The sequence below is a fragment of the Strix aluco genome, chromosome 1 (assembly GCF_031877795.1).
Source record: "Strix aluco isolate bStrAlu1 chromosome 1, bStrAlu1.hap1, whole genome shotgun sequence".
In the NCBI taxonomy this organism is placed as follows: Eukaryota; Metazoa; Chordata; class Aves; order Strigiformes; family Strigidae; genus Strix; species Strix aluco.
In genome coordinates this window covers 103,856,869-103,871,550 of record NC_133931.1, presented here as the reverse complement: position 1 = coordinate 103,871,550, position 14,682 = coordinate 103,856,869, and the positions used below count along the sequence as shown (strand labels likewise).

At 44.2% G+C, this 14,682-nt stretch overlaps 1 protein-coding gene across 2 annotated transcripts in view; it reads right to left on the bottom strand.

The window, feature by feature from the left end:
* Positions 1-13,700, bottom strand: part of SALL3 (spalt like transcription factor 3) — a 24,572-nt gene extending 10,872 nt beyond the window's left edge. For both annotated transcript variants that reach the window (XM_074829673.1, XM_074829684.1), the window contains exon 1: positions 12,103-13,700. In XM_074829673.1, coding sequence (XP_074685774.1) covers positions 12,103-12,181 — 79 coding nt within the window. In that variant the 5' untranslated portion in view covers positions 12,182-13,700. The remainder of the gene's footprint in view (positions 1-12,102) is intronic.
* Between the last annotated feature and the right edge of the window lie 982 nt (positions 13,701-14,682).

Sequence of the window (14,682 nt, the reverse complement as noted above, 5' to 3'; positions counted from 1 at the left end):
AACTCTTCTTCGAGTACTACTGGATTTTCTCCCTTCCTTTTTTTCCTTTCAGGAGAGGGATATAAAATGCAACTGAAAACAGTCAAATATTGTTTAAGACTTCTGCACAAAGCGCTAATGCTGTTACACTGTTTGGGTTAAGATCGATAATATATAGCTGTTGCTAGACAATACTCAACTAATCCTTACAGTAAATGCTTCTGTAGAAACTTAACTCTCATACTACGTTACAGAAACATCACAGAAGATAACATGAGTCACCACAGAAAAAGAACTACTTTATATATGCTGGCCACAGGTCTCCTAAAGAGTATGCTGAAAAACCTAAAGCCTCCCAAAATGAGTAAGTGAAAAAGCAGGCTTCCAAACCACATTTTCAGTGTGTGCTTCAGCTTTCGCGAAGTGAAAGCATGCAGAGTACAGACCAGCGAGGCACACAACACGCTCGCCTCTCTCCAGAGTGTTTTTGAACTAAGACAACTCAAACAAATCCTTATTTACATTACAGATTTACATTTTTATAGTCGGGGGGCCTGATCCTCTGGTCCTTATTCAGAATCTACTGAGTTGATAGTACTAGTTGGTAGTACCAACCACACTCAGAGGTACCACGTCTCTCCTAAGGCTTTCACTGAGGAGATTTTCCAGTTTTTATTGCCAAACCTTGGCAAGCTGAGTAATAGGTGCCTATCATTATCATCATCATTATTATTATTATTATTATTACTACTACTACTACCTTTACCACTACAACTACTACTACTATTAAAGCATGGCTGCAAAGGAGGATTGATTCTAAAAGAAGCTGCTAACTGTGCGTCTCCTTTTCCAGCTTTTTATCTATATATCACTATTTTTTTGTTTAAGGAGAGCTTGCACAAAAGGTTTAAGTAATTAGTGAGGGATTCAGGCAATGTAGTCATTCAAATATGGCTGTCCTCTGATCTAGAATGAGCTGATCAAACACTAGTAAGGTAATTATTTCAGACACTGTACAGTAATCACCAAACCCAAATGTGAACATTTACAATCAAAACAGGTATTATTTTCTGCACTAGAAGACAGTCTCATGATTTATATATGTCAGTACTAATATATATAATGCATAAGCTTCCAACAGAAACTTAAACTACTGATGCCCACTGCCAGGAGGTATCAATATGGACCTGTACAAGGTTTCAAGATAATAACCAGTCTAGTGTACTAATTCATAAACTCAAAGAAGCAGCAGTTTGCATCTGAAATATAACTTGTGAAAAAGTATAAGTGGAATACAGCAGTATAGGTATTTCTCAGATGATCAGTGCTCAGCTCTGTTCTCAATGAAATAAATGGCTAGTTTTGTGCTATCTCAGGGGGACCAGGCTTGCGCCCATACTAACTGGGGACCTGCAGCTCTGTTTTTTATTCCTCCTTCCCTCAACTCCCAAGCCATAAAGATAGCAAGAATACTTTTCAAATGACCAGTCCAAGTACATTCATATCATTGATTATCTTGAAATATTCAAGGACTGCTTTTGAAAAATATTTTAGAGAACAATGCTAGAGAGTCATTCGGGTTTTTTTTCCCCAAAAAACAACTTCAAAGTAGACATATAAAGAGCTCCATCACAGTATTTTCCATTTAGGATAAATTATTTTGGTATTTCTTAAGAAATCAAACAAGTTAAATCTCTCTCAAAGCTTTACTTTCTTGGACTGGTACGCAAGCAGGTGACACAGATGGCACTGATGTAAACGCTGCTTTGCCATAGATGATGGTACGTGCCCTGCACAGCACACTGAGTCTACTAAGATGCTTCACAGAATGACAGACTATCCAACAACTCCTACTCAAAGGAGTAGCCTTTACTCACATTAGAAACGCGACTGAAATTAACAGGATTGAAAGAGTACAAACTAGTCATGCAAACAGCAGTCTTTGTGGTCTTGACCCAAACAAACACTTCGGGAGTAGGGGCCGGGGGCGGGGGGGGGTGGGTAGGAAGCAAGATTCAAAATAACAACTGATAAATATTTTTAAATATATGTATGTCTATTGGAGAAATGGACATTGCCCCAGGATTTCACAAATGAGGTTTTTAACATCCCTTTCAGAAGTACTTATTAATATGAAAGCACTGAGGTACTGTATTTATTGTCGCTTTTGAAGTGTAAGTTCTCACCAACTTCAACAAGGCATAAAGCTTAAACGCATATGCCTACACATGAAAGGCTATTTTTGTTGTTTGTTAAAACTCGATCACATTCTGAATGACAGAAAGCAATACCAAAATTTTATCATTACTCCAGATTATTAAAAATTTTAAATGTTAACATATTAAGTTAATAATTATTTTTTTGTTTTTAGTTACAGCATATACCTGTTACAGGAAAACACAACATTTTTACATGTTTCCTTATGTTTTATAGCTTGCTTTCATTTTCTGATATATTACAAAGTGATTAAATCCATTAAGTACTGAAGAATTTAATCTTTTTTCTTTTATTTTTCCTGAAGAGAAACAGTAATTTTTATTATTACAGTGAGGATGTGGTGCAGCAAAAATTTTCAAGGACTTTGGGGGAATTAGTGGAACACTTGCTTAATCTTATAGACATGGGTTGAATTTTGCAGTTCTTAGTTGCACAAAAGGTGTTGAATGGGAGTTTTGTCAAGCAGTCAGGATCTCAGCCACTAATAACCTCTCAGTTATTTTCTTTTTCTCATTAGCAGTCTAACAGCTAACAGACTAATCTGAAGCTGCTACGGGATGCAAGATGAATTACAGCACATAAAGCTTACCCTATGAAAACAGGTGAAAAATTGCAGGCAACATCTCTCAAATGGTACCTGGGGCGAGCTCCTAAGCAGGTACCAACCCGCAGAGCTGTGGTGGCTCCAGCAGAGTGCTGTCACCTTGCACATTGGGGTCAGGCCCTAAAATTACCCCACAGAAATTCAAATAAAGGTATTTTGAGAAAGGCACTTTAGGATGGTGATACCCAAAGCTGCTCAGGTGCTCTGCTGACTCAATGAAGGGGGTACAAGGGGTTGACGCCCGGAGGCTTTGCTCTGTCACCCTCACTAAGCGTACCCACCAAACGCTTTTTCAGGCTTGAGCAACTCATGGCTGCAGGGAGGATGGTGTTGGCCTGCTTTCTTGCCATCTGAAAGGAAGGGAGAGGGCTGAAAGGGTGCCATGGGTCTTTCAGTCACCGTCAGGAAATGTGTAGACTTGACAAAAAATTGCCACAGCTTCTGACTGCACACACGCAGGATTTGTAAACCTGGCTTTACTAGTTCTGAATTTTTATTGCAGGCATATGTCCTTCTGTGTGAGAAGAAAGCCTCTTGCATGATATGCAAGGGAAAATATAACAAATGGCTGCTTTGAAAATGCTTCCATCTACTTTTGTGAAACAGACTGAAATTAAACATCACACTCTAGTCTGGTTAATTATGAAAACGTATGCTGTTTATGAAATGCCCGCTTTCTTTGGACTAGCTGGTTCCGGTCTGGATAAAGCTTCAACTGACTCCACTGTTTCATCTTTGCTCCAGAATCTTTTCATTTTGTCTCAACTTAAATCACTTCTAGTTCTGTACATGTAAATGACCTGAAAAACACCTTTTAAATTATATTAAATAAAGACTATTACAATGAAATGTTCTCTGACAATTCAGTACTTTGTTATATTTTCTTACTCTGTATCACAGATTCCTCAAATTATGTATGATTCATAAGACACTTGGATAAAATCGGATAAGAGAATCAACATTTTCTAGGCTTTCATCTGTTTCAAATTCCTGATACCTTCCTGAAGCATTCAAACAAAAGTGTCTTGTAAAGGAATCCAACAAAAATGTGAGTAAAATATTTTCTGAAGCTTCTTTTTAAGACTATATGCAATAATACAAATGAAAACATGGAAAAGTGTTGTATGAGTTACTATTATTTCTATATTTTCTAAATGTAGGAATTTCTTTCAGGAAGAAAAAAACCCACTGATCTTTCACTGAGAAGCAGTGTACAAACTGTGAGGAAGTTTCAGAAAAAAATGCGTTTGTTAACATCAGCTAAAGATAAAATGTCTGCTAACTATGAAAACAGATGTATAAAATGCTCTCACATGCAAATCCAGTAATCATTTCAAAGTGCAGCTCACAGCATTTTGGTATATTTAAACAAGCAATATTATAAACAAAACTCTGAGCATAGCGCACCGATACAGGACAATTATTTACTACTCCTATCATTGGAATACACAATCTTATTTTTCCCCAAGCACAATTTAAATAAAGTAAGAAAATATATTAAAGGAAATAATAAATCTGTTTTCAAAATGATATTCATTTGGAAACAGGAGCCTTGTAACTACGTATTGATCCTTGAGAAGAACAGTATTACTTTTTCCTTAGCTTTATCATCTCTTACAATTGACAGAGCTTTTAAAGAAAGTTTTCTTAAATTGTTAGAACACGTTTATTTTCTTGCAAATTAATTCTTTTTAACTCTTTATGATAGCTTTGAATCCCATAAAGAAAGATGAATTATCACATACTGAGCCCAAGCTGTGAAACAGGAGGAGACAAATAGAGACCCCTACTGTGTTTAACAATGTAGAAGAAATTCCAGACTCAATAGAAAAATTTTCTGTCCTTTTTCTCAGACCACAAAAGCTGCTAGTATGGATTTGAACAGTGGAGGGCACTCTTGCTATGCAAAAGCCAGTACTGGCCTGGCACACTCGATTTGATCTATTCAGTAGCCTAAATCTCAGAATTTGTTAAGTAACAGCCACCTGTGGCACAGGCACTAACTGTATTCTGTTTAAAACATTTGCAGTTTCTAATCTGTGCGGTGAAGCACTTCGTTATCTCAAACACTGGCGCCTTTCTACGTGTATGCAGATGTGGAACAGATGCAAGCTTCACAAATTGCTTGGAATATTTGCGCAAGATATCATATTAAATAAGACCTGCATTATGTTTTTCAAAATCATATAAACAGCTACTGGGTTGGCTGTTATGGCATGTATATATTAATTTCGGGTTGCATAGAATTTGTGTGCAAATATACTGATGTTTGTAGGAACTAAGTTTATTTGGAATGTATCAAGTTTTATTGAGAATCCTAAAAAAAATCGAGGTCAGTACTTCTAACATAGCTGATATGAAAAAGACGTTGGAAAAACAAACCAAACCGAAACAACTAGAAGGAAAGCTATGGAGAATCTAGTGCTCTTGGTAAGTATATAATTAACTACATCTTGAACTGCGTAACTCTAACACCTTGCAGAATGAAGCCAGCCACTCTCTGAACAGCCACAGAAACGCTGACAAATCTGTGTTTGGAGGATCACAATAGGAGAAGCCAACGTGAGGACCCAAACCTGCATCTCCCAAGCGTCTCAAAACTGAACTTACATATATGAGACTCAATGGCACTGCTCCTCTGGGTAAAATTTCTCACATGCAGGAGTGCTTGAAACAGCAAACCTGAGTGATTCGATGCCAGTTGTGCAGCTCAGTCCTTCTGCTCATTTACCATTCTGTATATGGCTGTATTGCACAGGATAGCAAAGCACATAAAGAGCTAAACAAATTCACTAGCGTTCATCATTTCCAGCTTTGGGAATATTACTACATCAATAAAATCATAAAATAAAAATATCAAATGGCACCAGTAGAAGGAATCTCCTGAAACACTGAATAGCGAGTTGGTTTTGATTAACTGAAACAAAAATACTGTGGCACCTGCAGGGTTAATTAAGCAGCTCAAGATGCTGGGCTTCACAAAAGGAAACCTTTTTCCTTCTTTAAGAACTGTAAACACTTGTGCTGAACTAGATGGGCATTTGATAAGCTGTACAGCATGTAGCAAACTCAGAGGGATCTCTAGTTAACACTCAAATTCAGTGTTAACACTTAACAGAACAGTGGTAAGCCGTGCTGCCAAGGTCAACTGCACAGATGTACTAATTGTATTATGAGCTTGACATCTAGTGGCCACCCCTGGCAGGGCAAAGCAGGCAAAGGTTAAATCAGCAAGCCTTGTCAAAGCACTTCTAACTACCCACCCTCAGGGAGAGTCCTGGGGAAGCTCTCTGGCACTCCGCAATCCCCCCGCATCCCCGGCTGCAGGCTGAGCTCCTGCAGCGGCCCGCTGGCCGCCCACGGCAGCACCCACCCGTCCACCCAGCACCCACCCACCCGTCCACCCAGCACCCACCTGCGCCTCCCGCACCCATGCCCCACGCATCCACCCTGGCCGGCCGGCCGGCGGCTCCTGGAGGAGGCCAACAGCCTTCCCAAATATTTTGGCGTGCCTCGCTCTCCAGGTCAGAAGTTTGGACGTTTTTTGGTGTTTCTTTTTCAACCAGTGATAGGGTCCAAATTTTGGAGGAGGAGTGGTGAAAGTGGGGGGTGTGTTTGGAACCAGTATTAGAGACTGGCAATAAGAGGTTCAGAAGGGCTCTTTTTAAAGATTTAGCTTACCCCATAAGAAATATTGTTCAAGAGTGCTCACTTTGTGTACCCTAACAACAGCAAGGCAATACTAAAGGGCCCACTCTTCGGTCCACTACCTTTTCACTTTTCAACTTAAAAGAAACACAGTTTTTAAGTGCGTTTCATTATGGTTTGCTGTCACCCTTTTAAACAACTATTTTTCTGGCTTTCCCAATTTTGAAGGGGTTTTCCTCAATAAGAAGAAATGCACTCTACGTCCAACAGCACTGTAACTGAACCAGCTCCTAAAAGTATATTTTGGCCTAATTTCCCTCTTTTTAATTAATGGAAAACCTTCACTACATTTAGTGGGAAATTTTAAGAGGGTAAAGGAAACAGGATTTTGGCCCTTTACATTGAAATGTACAATTCAATAAAAATTTACTGCTGGGAATAGATTTACTGATGATTCCTCTGAAAAACAAAATAGCAAATTGCTCTTACTTTACAGATGAAATATTATGAAAGAAATTATTTTTACATGCTTTATTTTGGAAAATGTGTCAGTACTTAACTATTTTAATGTCATGCCAGACCCGGTTTATTATCAGCAAAAGTGATTGACTCATGTCCTGACTGATGGATAGTCAACAGATGTGCTTGTCCTGGCTTGGCAGTCAACAAATCAAATGAAAGAAAGATAGCCAGAAAATCTTCCCAGAACTCAAACTATTTTTCAGAAATGGCACTAATACTCATTATTAATTTGTTTATTTTTACTCTTTTTTTAAAATGCCACCCGTTTTTTGAATTGTAGCTTTTCCTCTTACTTAGGCAAGAAGTAATTTCCAACAGCTAAATGTATGCATATTAATAGTTTAATTACACAGAATTTAAACCAACACCTTCCAAAATTTCCTCCCTTCCACTCCAAAAAAAAAAGCCTTACTGTCTACCTCAGGAGATGGTGAGACTTCCTCAAAATCAGCACCACCAGATAAAATCTGACCCAGTTTTGTCTCCTTTCACTGTTTTACATACATCAGCAAACTGGCTGATTGTTGTAGTCTCCTTATTATTCTAAATATTTTCCTATTGCTAACACAGTTCAAAACAGAAGATTTTAAATATTATACAAATACAGATGTTACATAGTTTGAATGTTAAGTCTCTACCGTAATAGCAGAACTATTTGTATAAAGTTTCAATTACTATTCCTTATCAAAGGGACAATTTATAGCAATACTTATTTGGCCTTTATTCTTCAAAACAAAAAGCCTTCTCTTACATTTGCCTCAGAACAAACATGTGCAAAAATCACCTAAGTTTTATGTTTACTGACAGCAGCTTGTGACTTCTCAAGTTTTAAAGGCAATGGTGTCTAACCGATGTGGAATAACCGCTATTTTGTACATAGGAATGTCCCTCCAAAATGTGTTTTTACCCTCTGTATATGCAGGTAGAGTGAACATGCTTAGCTGCTCCACAGCGAACTGTGTCATTGCTGTAGCGGAGCATGTGTGTCTGTGTACACACTCCAGAAAAATACCGAGTGCAGTCACGAACTGCTCAGAACTGCACAGCCCAAGCCCACTTTACCAGATGAAAAAGATCCATCAGTTTAGACTATGTTGTATGTATTGAAGGAGCAGGGGGGACACAGGTCCTATGTTTAAAAAACTGATTGCAAAAGGCACATGAGAAAACTGTCATTACACAGTTCACTACAAAGTATCCCTTCCACTTCAGACTAAACAATGATATGTCTTTGCCAGAAACTTTGCATGAAAAAGTCCAAAACATCATTTGTCATCACCCTTACCGGAACCTCACTTGCCCACTCTAAGAATCACTTTTCAGCGTTACAAAAAAACCCCAACCTTTTATTATCCCTACTTTGAAAATACAAATGCTATATCTGCGGTTTAACAGAAAAATTAATCAGAGTTGAAGCATGTGCATTGTATCTATAATTCTGATTTGTTTGTAATCTGTTGAATTAGGCAAGTGTATTAGAAATGTAATTCCAGCTATTACAATGCTTTACATTTACTGAGAAACTCAGATTATTGTATTCGACAGGCAGTCATCTGAGTCCTGTTTTTTAAATGATTTCCATCATATCTCTAATTTACTAATCTCAAAGTGGGGTTTTTTAATTGGTATCTTTTGTTCACTCTTCTACAGTGCAATTATTCAAGGAATATATCATCACCAGCTGTTTGTTAACACTTCTTTTCAAGATTATTAAAAAATATATTTTTAGCATTTCACTTTTGACAAATAATTTCAAACGATTTTGAGTGTAAATCTCTAGTTGATGACATTGGTAATTATCTTCAGATTTCCAACAATTTCTCACCATCATGACACTGCCCTGTTTGAATGCAGTTGTGTTAGCTGTAGCCCAAGCTAGCTATAAAATTATTTGTTCTGATTCTAAAACTTCTGTGGTAACGGTAGCATGAAAGTTATGGTGAGCCCAGTCAGCTTAAAATCTGGCCTAATGTTTATCTTGCATTCTGCTCCCCAAACTGCCAGGCTTCTCCCTGCTACTATGAATGTCCCTTCACCCTGTGGATTATGTTTATGGGACATTCATTTTGAAATGCTTCACTTAATAAAATCTATTTTAGGGTGATATTAAACACGATTTCATTAAATAAATAATAAGCTTCATTTGCTTAATCTTGTGTTAACAACAACTTCCACCTTTGAAGATAAACTGCCAAATTAGTGAAAAGGCTACATGCATCAAATAATACTGCTTAAAGAGTTTGCTTTCTAAAACCGACAAATATTCTTGCACTGTGCAAACTATTTTTGGCCTGTTGCAAAATATGCTCAGGAACTGTAGCAATATCTTGATTACAGCTGTGAACAGAAACGAAGAACACTGACTTGACAAGAAGTGTTTTAATTCATGAGATTTGGAGCGCTCATTATATCTGGCCTATAAAATTGCTTTCAGTATAGCAATCGTTAGGCTTCCTAATATAACGTGTAAATGATTTACATTACACTAATGTGCACTAGATAGCCCTCTACTCGTGTATCCTGTCTCCACCTTGTTCACATTTCTCAAATGAAAGTGCAAAACCAACAGCACTACTTTAGCTTGTTAATTGTTAACTGTGAAGGGTTTCACTCTATTAATTAAAATATGTTTTAATAAAAGGAAACATAGCACATTTTGATAACAGCCTTCTAAGGCTGAAAAGTATTTACATTGTTGCATTTTAGGGCTGCTGTGAAAGCCGATTTTGTGCTATTCAGGGACCACAATAATAACGCTTTAAAATTCCTCACTGGGATGCAATGTAGTCCTTTTGATGGAAAGACTGTCTTTCTCATTCGGCAGAAATAAATCCATTCATTTGATCATGTAGTCATTGAGGGCAATACAAAACAAACCAAGTGTGAGAAATTCTATGTGATGAAGTAAACAAAACAAAACCCCCCAAAAAAGGGGAAAAAAAAAAAAACATTTCCATGACAAAAAGATTCTTTGTCCTTAATCTACCCACCATATGCAAGCGTTTCTTTTTAGCATATCTCTTGTTCTAATCTCGGGTGACATGGCTACATAGATAAGATTCACAAAACAAAACAAAAACCTAGTTTAACAATTTTTTTCAATTTATTAACTCGCCAGGAGTGTCATAATGAAGTAGTGGGGTTTTATTTTTCTGTATTGAAATGGATTCAGAGCATGTAAAAGTTTATCACACTAGTGATAAATTCTTAGACCTAGAACCTACCCCAACAGAGACTGGGCTCAACAAATCTTGTTTACATAATAAAATACTAATTCTCATCTGCTTGCCTGTATTAATTTATTTCACACAACCACTGTTTCCTAAGAAAAAAAAAAAATTTGGAAAATACACTGCTTTGCTCCTCTGCTGTGACAGAAGGAAGCATTTCTCTGTGCGTCTGTTATTGTCAACACCCAGGGTTTTCCTGGAGCAGGTTGAGTAGCCCCCTTAGCAGCCCTGGACAGTGTGGGACTCACTCCCTGGCTCCCCAAATACCCTGGGAAGGAGCAGGAGGCTTAACGATTTGCCAGTCTGACAGATGTTTTAACCTGATGAAGTGGATTCATGCTGCCTTAAGCTTCAGGGCTGTAAAGTTCAGATACAATAGTCAAAATCCTCCTCAGGCTTCAACTTTGCTGCCTTTCTCTCCCCACAGATGCACCTTAAAAGTCATTATAGTTTCGAAGCAGAAGAATTACTTTTTTTCTTTTTGAAGGGAGGGAGAGGGGGGATAAAACAGTGGAGCAAGGGGCCTACACAGAAAGCAGAAAACATTGGGGCTCCCGCTTGGTTATGTGAGAAACTAAGCAAGCAGTGGGCCCTGTGCACAGAGGAAAAGAAAAACTTTCAAGTGGAAGCTCTGAACTTAGCCCAGGAAAAGTGAGTATGGGCTGTGGCATGCCTTTGCACACTGCAATAGCAAGGACTAGTAAGGAAATTAAAACTAAAAAAAAAAAAAAAAAAAAAGGAAGGAAAAAAACCCCGCAGCCCTCTACTCGAAAAAATTACAGCGAAGTGGAAATAAGGAGTGAGCACAGTCCAAATCTTTCCAGCTTTGGACACTTGTTCACTAGTAGCCTGGGCAGCCCAGATGCATAAAAGCAAGTGTGCCTGTGCCTGCGTGTGGGGAGGGAGCAAAGAATGGCGGATGGGCGAGAAAATAACCCTTCCCCACTGCCTGCAGCCGGCGCGACAGGGGCTGGTGGCGGTGGTGGCACTCCGTGTCACCTACCACCGATAATAATTACAGTCGCGGCAGAGCCGGGAGGAGAAGGGGGGAAGGCAGCGCAGGGAGGGGGGAGGCGAAAAGCTGCTGCTCAACCTTCTCGAAAATAACGAACCCCCCTCCGCTGCCCCGCGCACCCGAGCGGCCCTGCCCGCTCCTACCGGGGCCCCCCGCTCCCGGGGGGAGGGGGGCGAGCGGCCGGGGAAGCCCGAAGCCCAAGCGGGCGGCCCAGAAAGCCGCCGCCCCCCCCACCCCCTCCAGCCTCCAGCCTGCGCCAGGCGGCTCGGGGCGGCGGGGAGGAGTCCCGGCCACCGGCCGCGGTGGGGCTGCCCCGGGGGCGCGCCCCGGGGCCCGGCAGCCCCCGGGACCCCCCGAGAGCCCGCAGCCCCAGGCAGGGCACCCCGGCCCCGGCCGCCCCAACTTTCCTGCCGGCGGGGCGAGGGGAACGTGGCTCCTCGGAGCCCCCACCGGGGGGGAGCGGGGGAGGAGAAAAAAGGGTACCCAAAAATATAGAGAGAGGGAGCGCAGCGGAGAGGAGGAGGAGGAGGCAGAGGAGGAGGCAGGCGCTTCTCCGGGGTGCCCGCTCCTGCAGCTGCCCGAACCCGGGTGCGTGGGGAGGGAGGGCCTCGCCCCGCCGCCGAGCCCAGCCGCGATAAAAGCGCTCGGGAGGCCAGGGGGGAGCTGCTGGGAGGGATGGTTAGTCAGGGGGTGGGCTGCAGAAACTTGGCTAAACTGCTAACTTCTCAGTTCCGCTGCCTCTTCCCCCAGCTGCTCTAATTCCCATTCTCCCGCTGCAGAGTAATTGCGCTCCCATGTTCACCATCACCATAAATCCACCTATCTCCATCCGAAACACACTCACAAAAGGAGAGAGAGAAGGAGAAAGAGGCGCCGGGAGCCCTTACCGTGCTCAGAAACTACCTCCGCTTGCAGCTCTTCGTCCGATTTGAGATGCTGGGGTTTCGCTTGCTTTCGACGAGACATGCTGCTAACTGAGCCGTCTTGACTCTGCTTTTTGCAGAGGCATCAGCGACGTGGAGGTGGAAAGGGGGGAGGAATTGGGAGCGAGGGAAGGGGGGGGTGGGGGCTGAAAATAACTGTTCGCAAATAAAAGTCGAGTTGCAAAACAAACCAAACAAACAACAGAAAAGGCAACCAACCAAAAAAAAAAAAAAAAAAAAAAAAAGCACCGCGAACCAGCCAACCAAACTGGGAGTGAGCGGGTGAGCGAGTGGGGGATCAGCCGGGCGGGGTGTGCGCGGTGCGGCGGGGTGTGCGCGGCGGGCTGGGGCGGCTGCGCGGAGCGCGCATGGGGCTCTGTAATTATGATTGTGAATAATGCATGGCGATTAATGGTGCTGGGGGCGAGCGCGGATTGGCGCGGCTCCAGCGGACTCAGGCTGCATATGTAAATGAAGGACGGGGCTCCGCAATTAGCCGCTTCGCTCCGCCAAATGATGCGTCTCCCCGGCACCGGCAGCGCCGCCTGCGAGAGGCACCGACCGCGGCGGCGGCGGCAGCAGCGGCGGCGGCAGCGAAACACACACGCACCACGCAGGAGGGCTCTGTTTTGCACACACTTTACACAACATATGTGCAAGGTTCACTTGTTGGGGGAGGTCACGATCTTCGCTTTTCTGTCTGTCTTTCTTCCCCCCCCCCCCGGCTCTCAGTTTCTTTTGCTCTGCTTCCTTCTGCTCTCTTTGCTTGCTTTTCTGGTTTTGTTTTTGTTTTTGTTTTTTTCTTTTCTTTTCTTTCCTTCTTTCTTCCTTTCTTTCTTTCTTCACATCACTCTGCGTCTTCTTCTCTCTTGGTCTCTCTTTCCGCAGAAGTTGATCTGCAAGGCATCTGATTTCTGTGTGCGTGTGAGTAATTTCTTCCCAGGAGGAAAAGAAACTTTTGTGTATGCTTTTTCTTTTTCCCTTTCTTTTCGGCGTGCGTGTGTGTTGCTCTGCTCTTCTTTCTCCTCGATCTTCACACGCTTGTCTTTAGCTCTTCCTCCATCCTGTCTCCTTTTCCGTCGCTCTTTCTCTGTCTCTCCTTCTCGGCTGACTTTTGTTCTCCACTCTCTCGAAGGCGCACGCACGCACACGCAGAAGACCTTGGGCAGTTTTGTCTTTCACCTCTCCTTCCTTCTTCTTTGTCTTGCAGCTTCTTTCTCCAAGCAGAGACTCCCCGTTGGTGGTGGTGGTCACTTCCTGTTGTCCATTGGTAGGAAGTTTTTTTTCTTTCTCCCTCTCTCTCTCTCAGGTTGGAATGACTTTTCGTGACACTCCTCACCGCCCCCCCCCCCCCCCCCCCGGCTCAGCCGTGTGTCCTGGTCGCTAATGACAGCGGTCCCGCGTGTGCGCCGATGAGCAAGTCCTTGGTCTCCAGCAAATAGTATCGATCCTCTCCCAGATTTGGGGGGTGGGGGGTGGCTGTTGTTGTTGTCGCAGGGGTGGACCCCCCTCCCCTGCCTTGCCTGGCTCGCAGCGGCGCCGGCGGCCGCTCCCGGCGCGGCGGCTTCCCCGGTCGATGCCTCCGCTCCGTGCCGAGGAGCGGTGCGCGCACCGCGGCCGCTGTTGATTTCGGGCAGATAAACTTTCAAGTTTGGGAGCGGTGCGGGTCACACGGCGGCTCCTCCTACTCTCCTCCTCCTCCTCCGCCTCCCGTGCCGCGCTGCCGGGGCTGCCGCCGGGGCTGCCCCCAGCCCCGCAGCCCGATCCGCTCCCCGCCGCCTCCGAGCCTCCCTCTCTGCACGCACTTTCCCAACAGCGGCTTTTCTCCAAGGCCCCCCCTTTTTTTGTAAAAGTGAGGAGGGGGGGAGGGAGAGACTTCCCTCACACACACACACACACACACACCCCGCCTTCCCCTCTATCGCATTACGAGTTGCCGGGGAGCCGGGCCGAGCCTCCCCCGCCCCGTCCCGCCGCCTTCGCGTCCCCTCCCGCCCCGTCCGTCCCCCGGGGAGGCGGGCGGCCCCGCCGCCGAGCAGCAGCCCCAGCGCCCCGGCCGCCGCCGCCACAAGTTGCCGCTCCCCGGGGCCGGGGGTGCCCGCCCCCCGCTGCGCCGGGGCGGGCGGGGAGCGCGGCCAGCCCGGCTCCCATGGCAGGCGCCCGCCGCTAGGATGTACCCGGCCGTCGCCGATCGCCACCGCGCCGCGCAGGGGCCCGCACTGCGCGCACGGCCCGAGCGCGCAGCTCCGCGCCTCTGTGTGGTTTGGGGGCTGGGGGCTCCTCCCGCGGACTCTGAGATCCCCTCCACTGTGTTTTTTTTCTTTTTTTTTTTTTTTCTTTTTTTTTTTTTTTTAACTGTTAGTCGTAGAGGGGTCCCTGCGTGTCGCTCGCCCCGCCGCCCCCCACCCCGCACCGCGCTCGGCGGAGCAGCCCTGGCGCGGCCCTGGCTGGGGCGCGGAGGGAGGCGCAGCCCACCTTGCCGGGGGCGGCAGGGCGACCCACGTCTGGGGCCGGGGATCAGTGAAAGGGATTTCCTCCTAATAC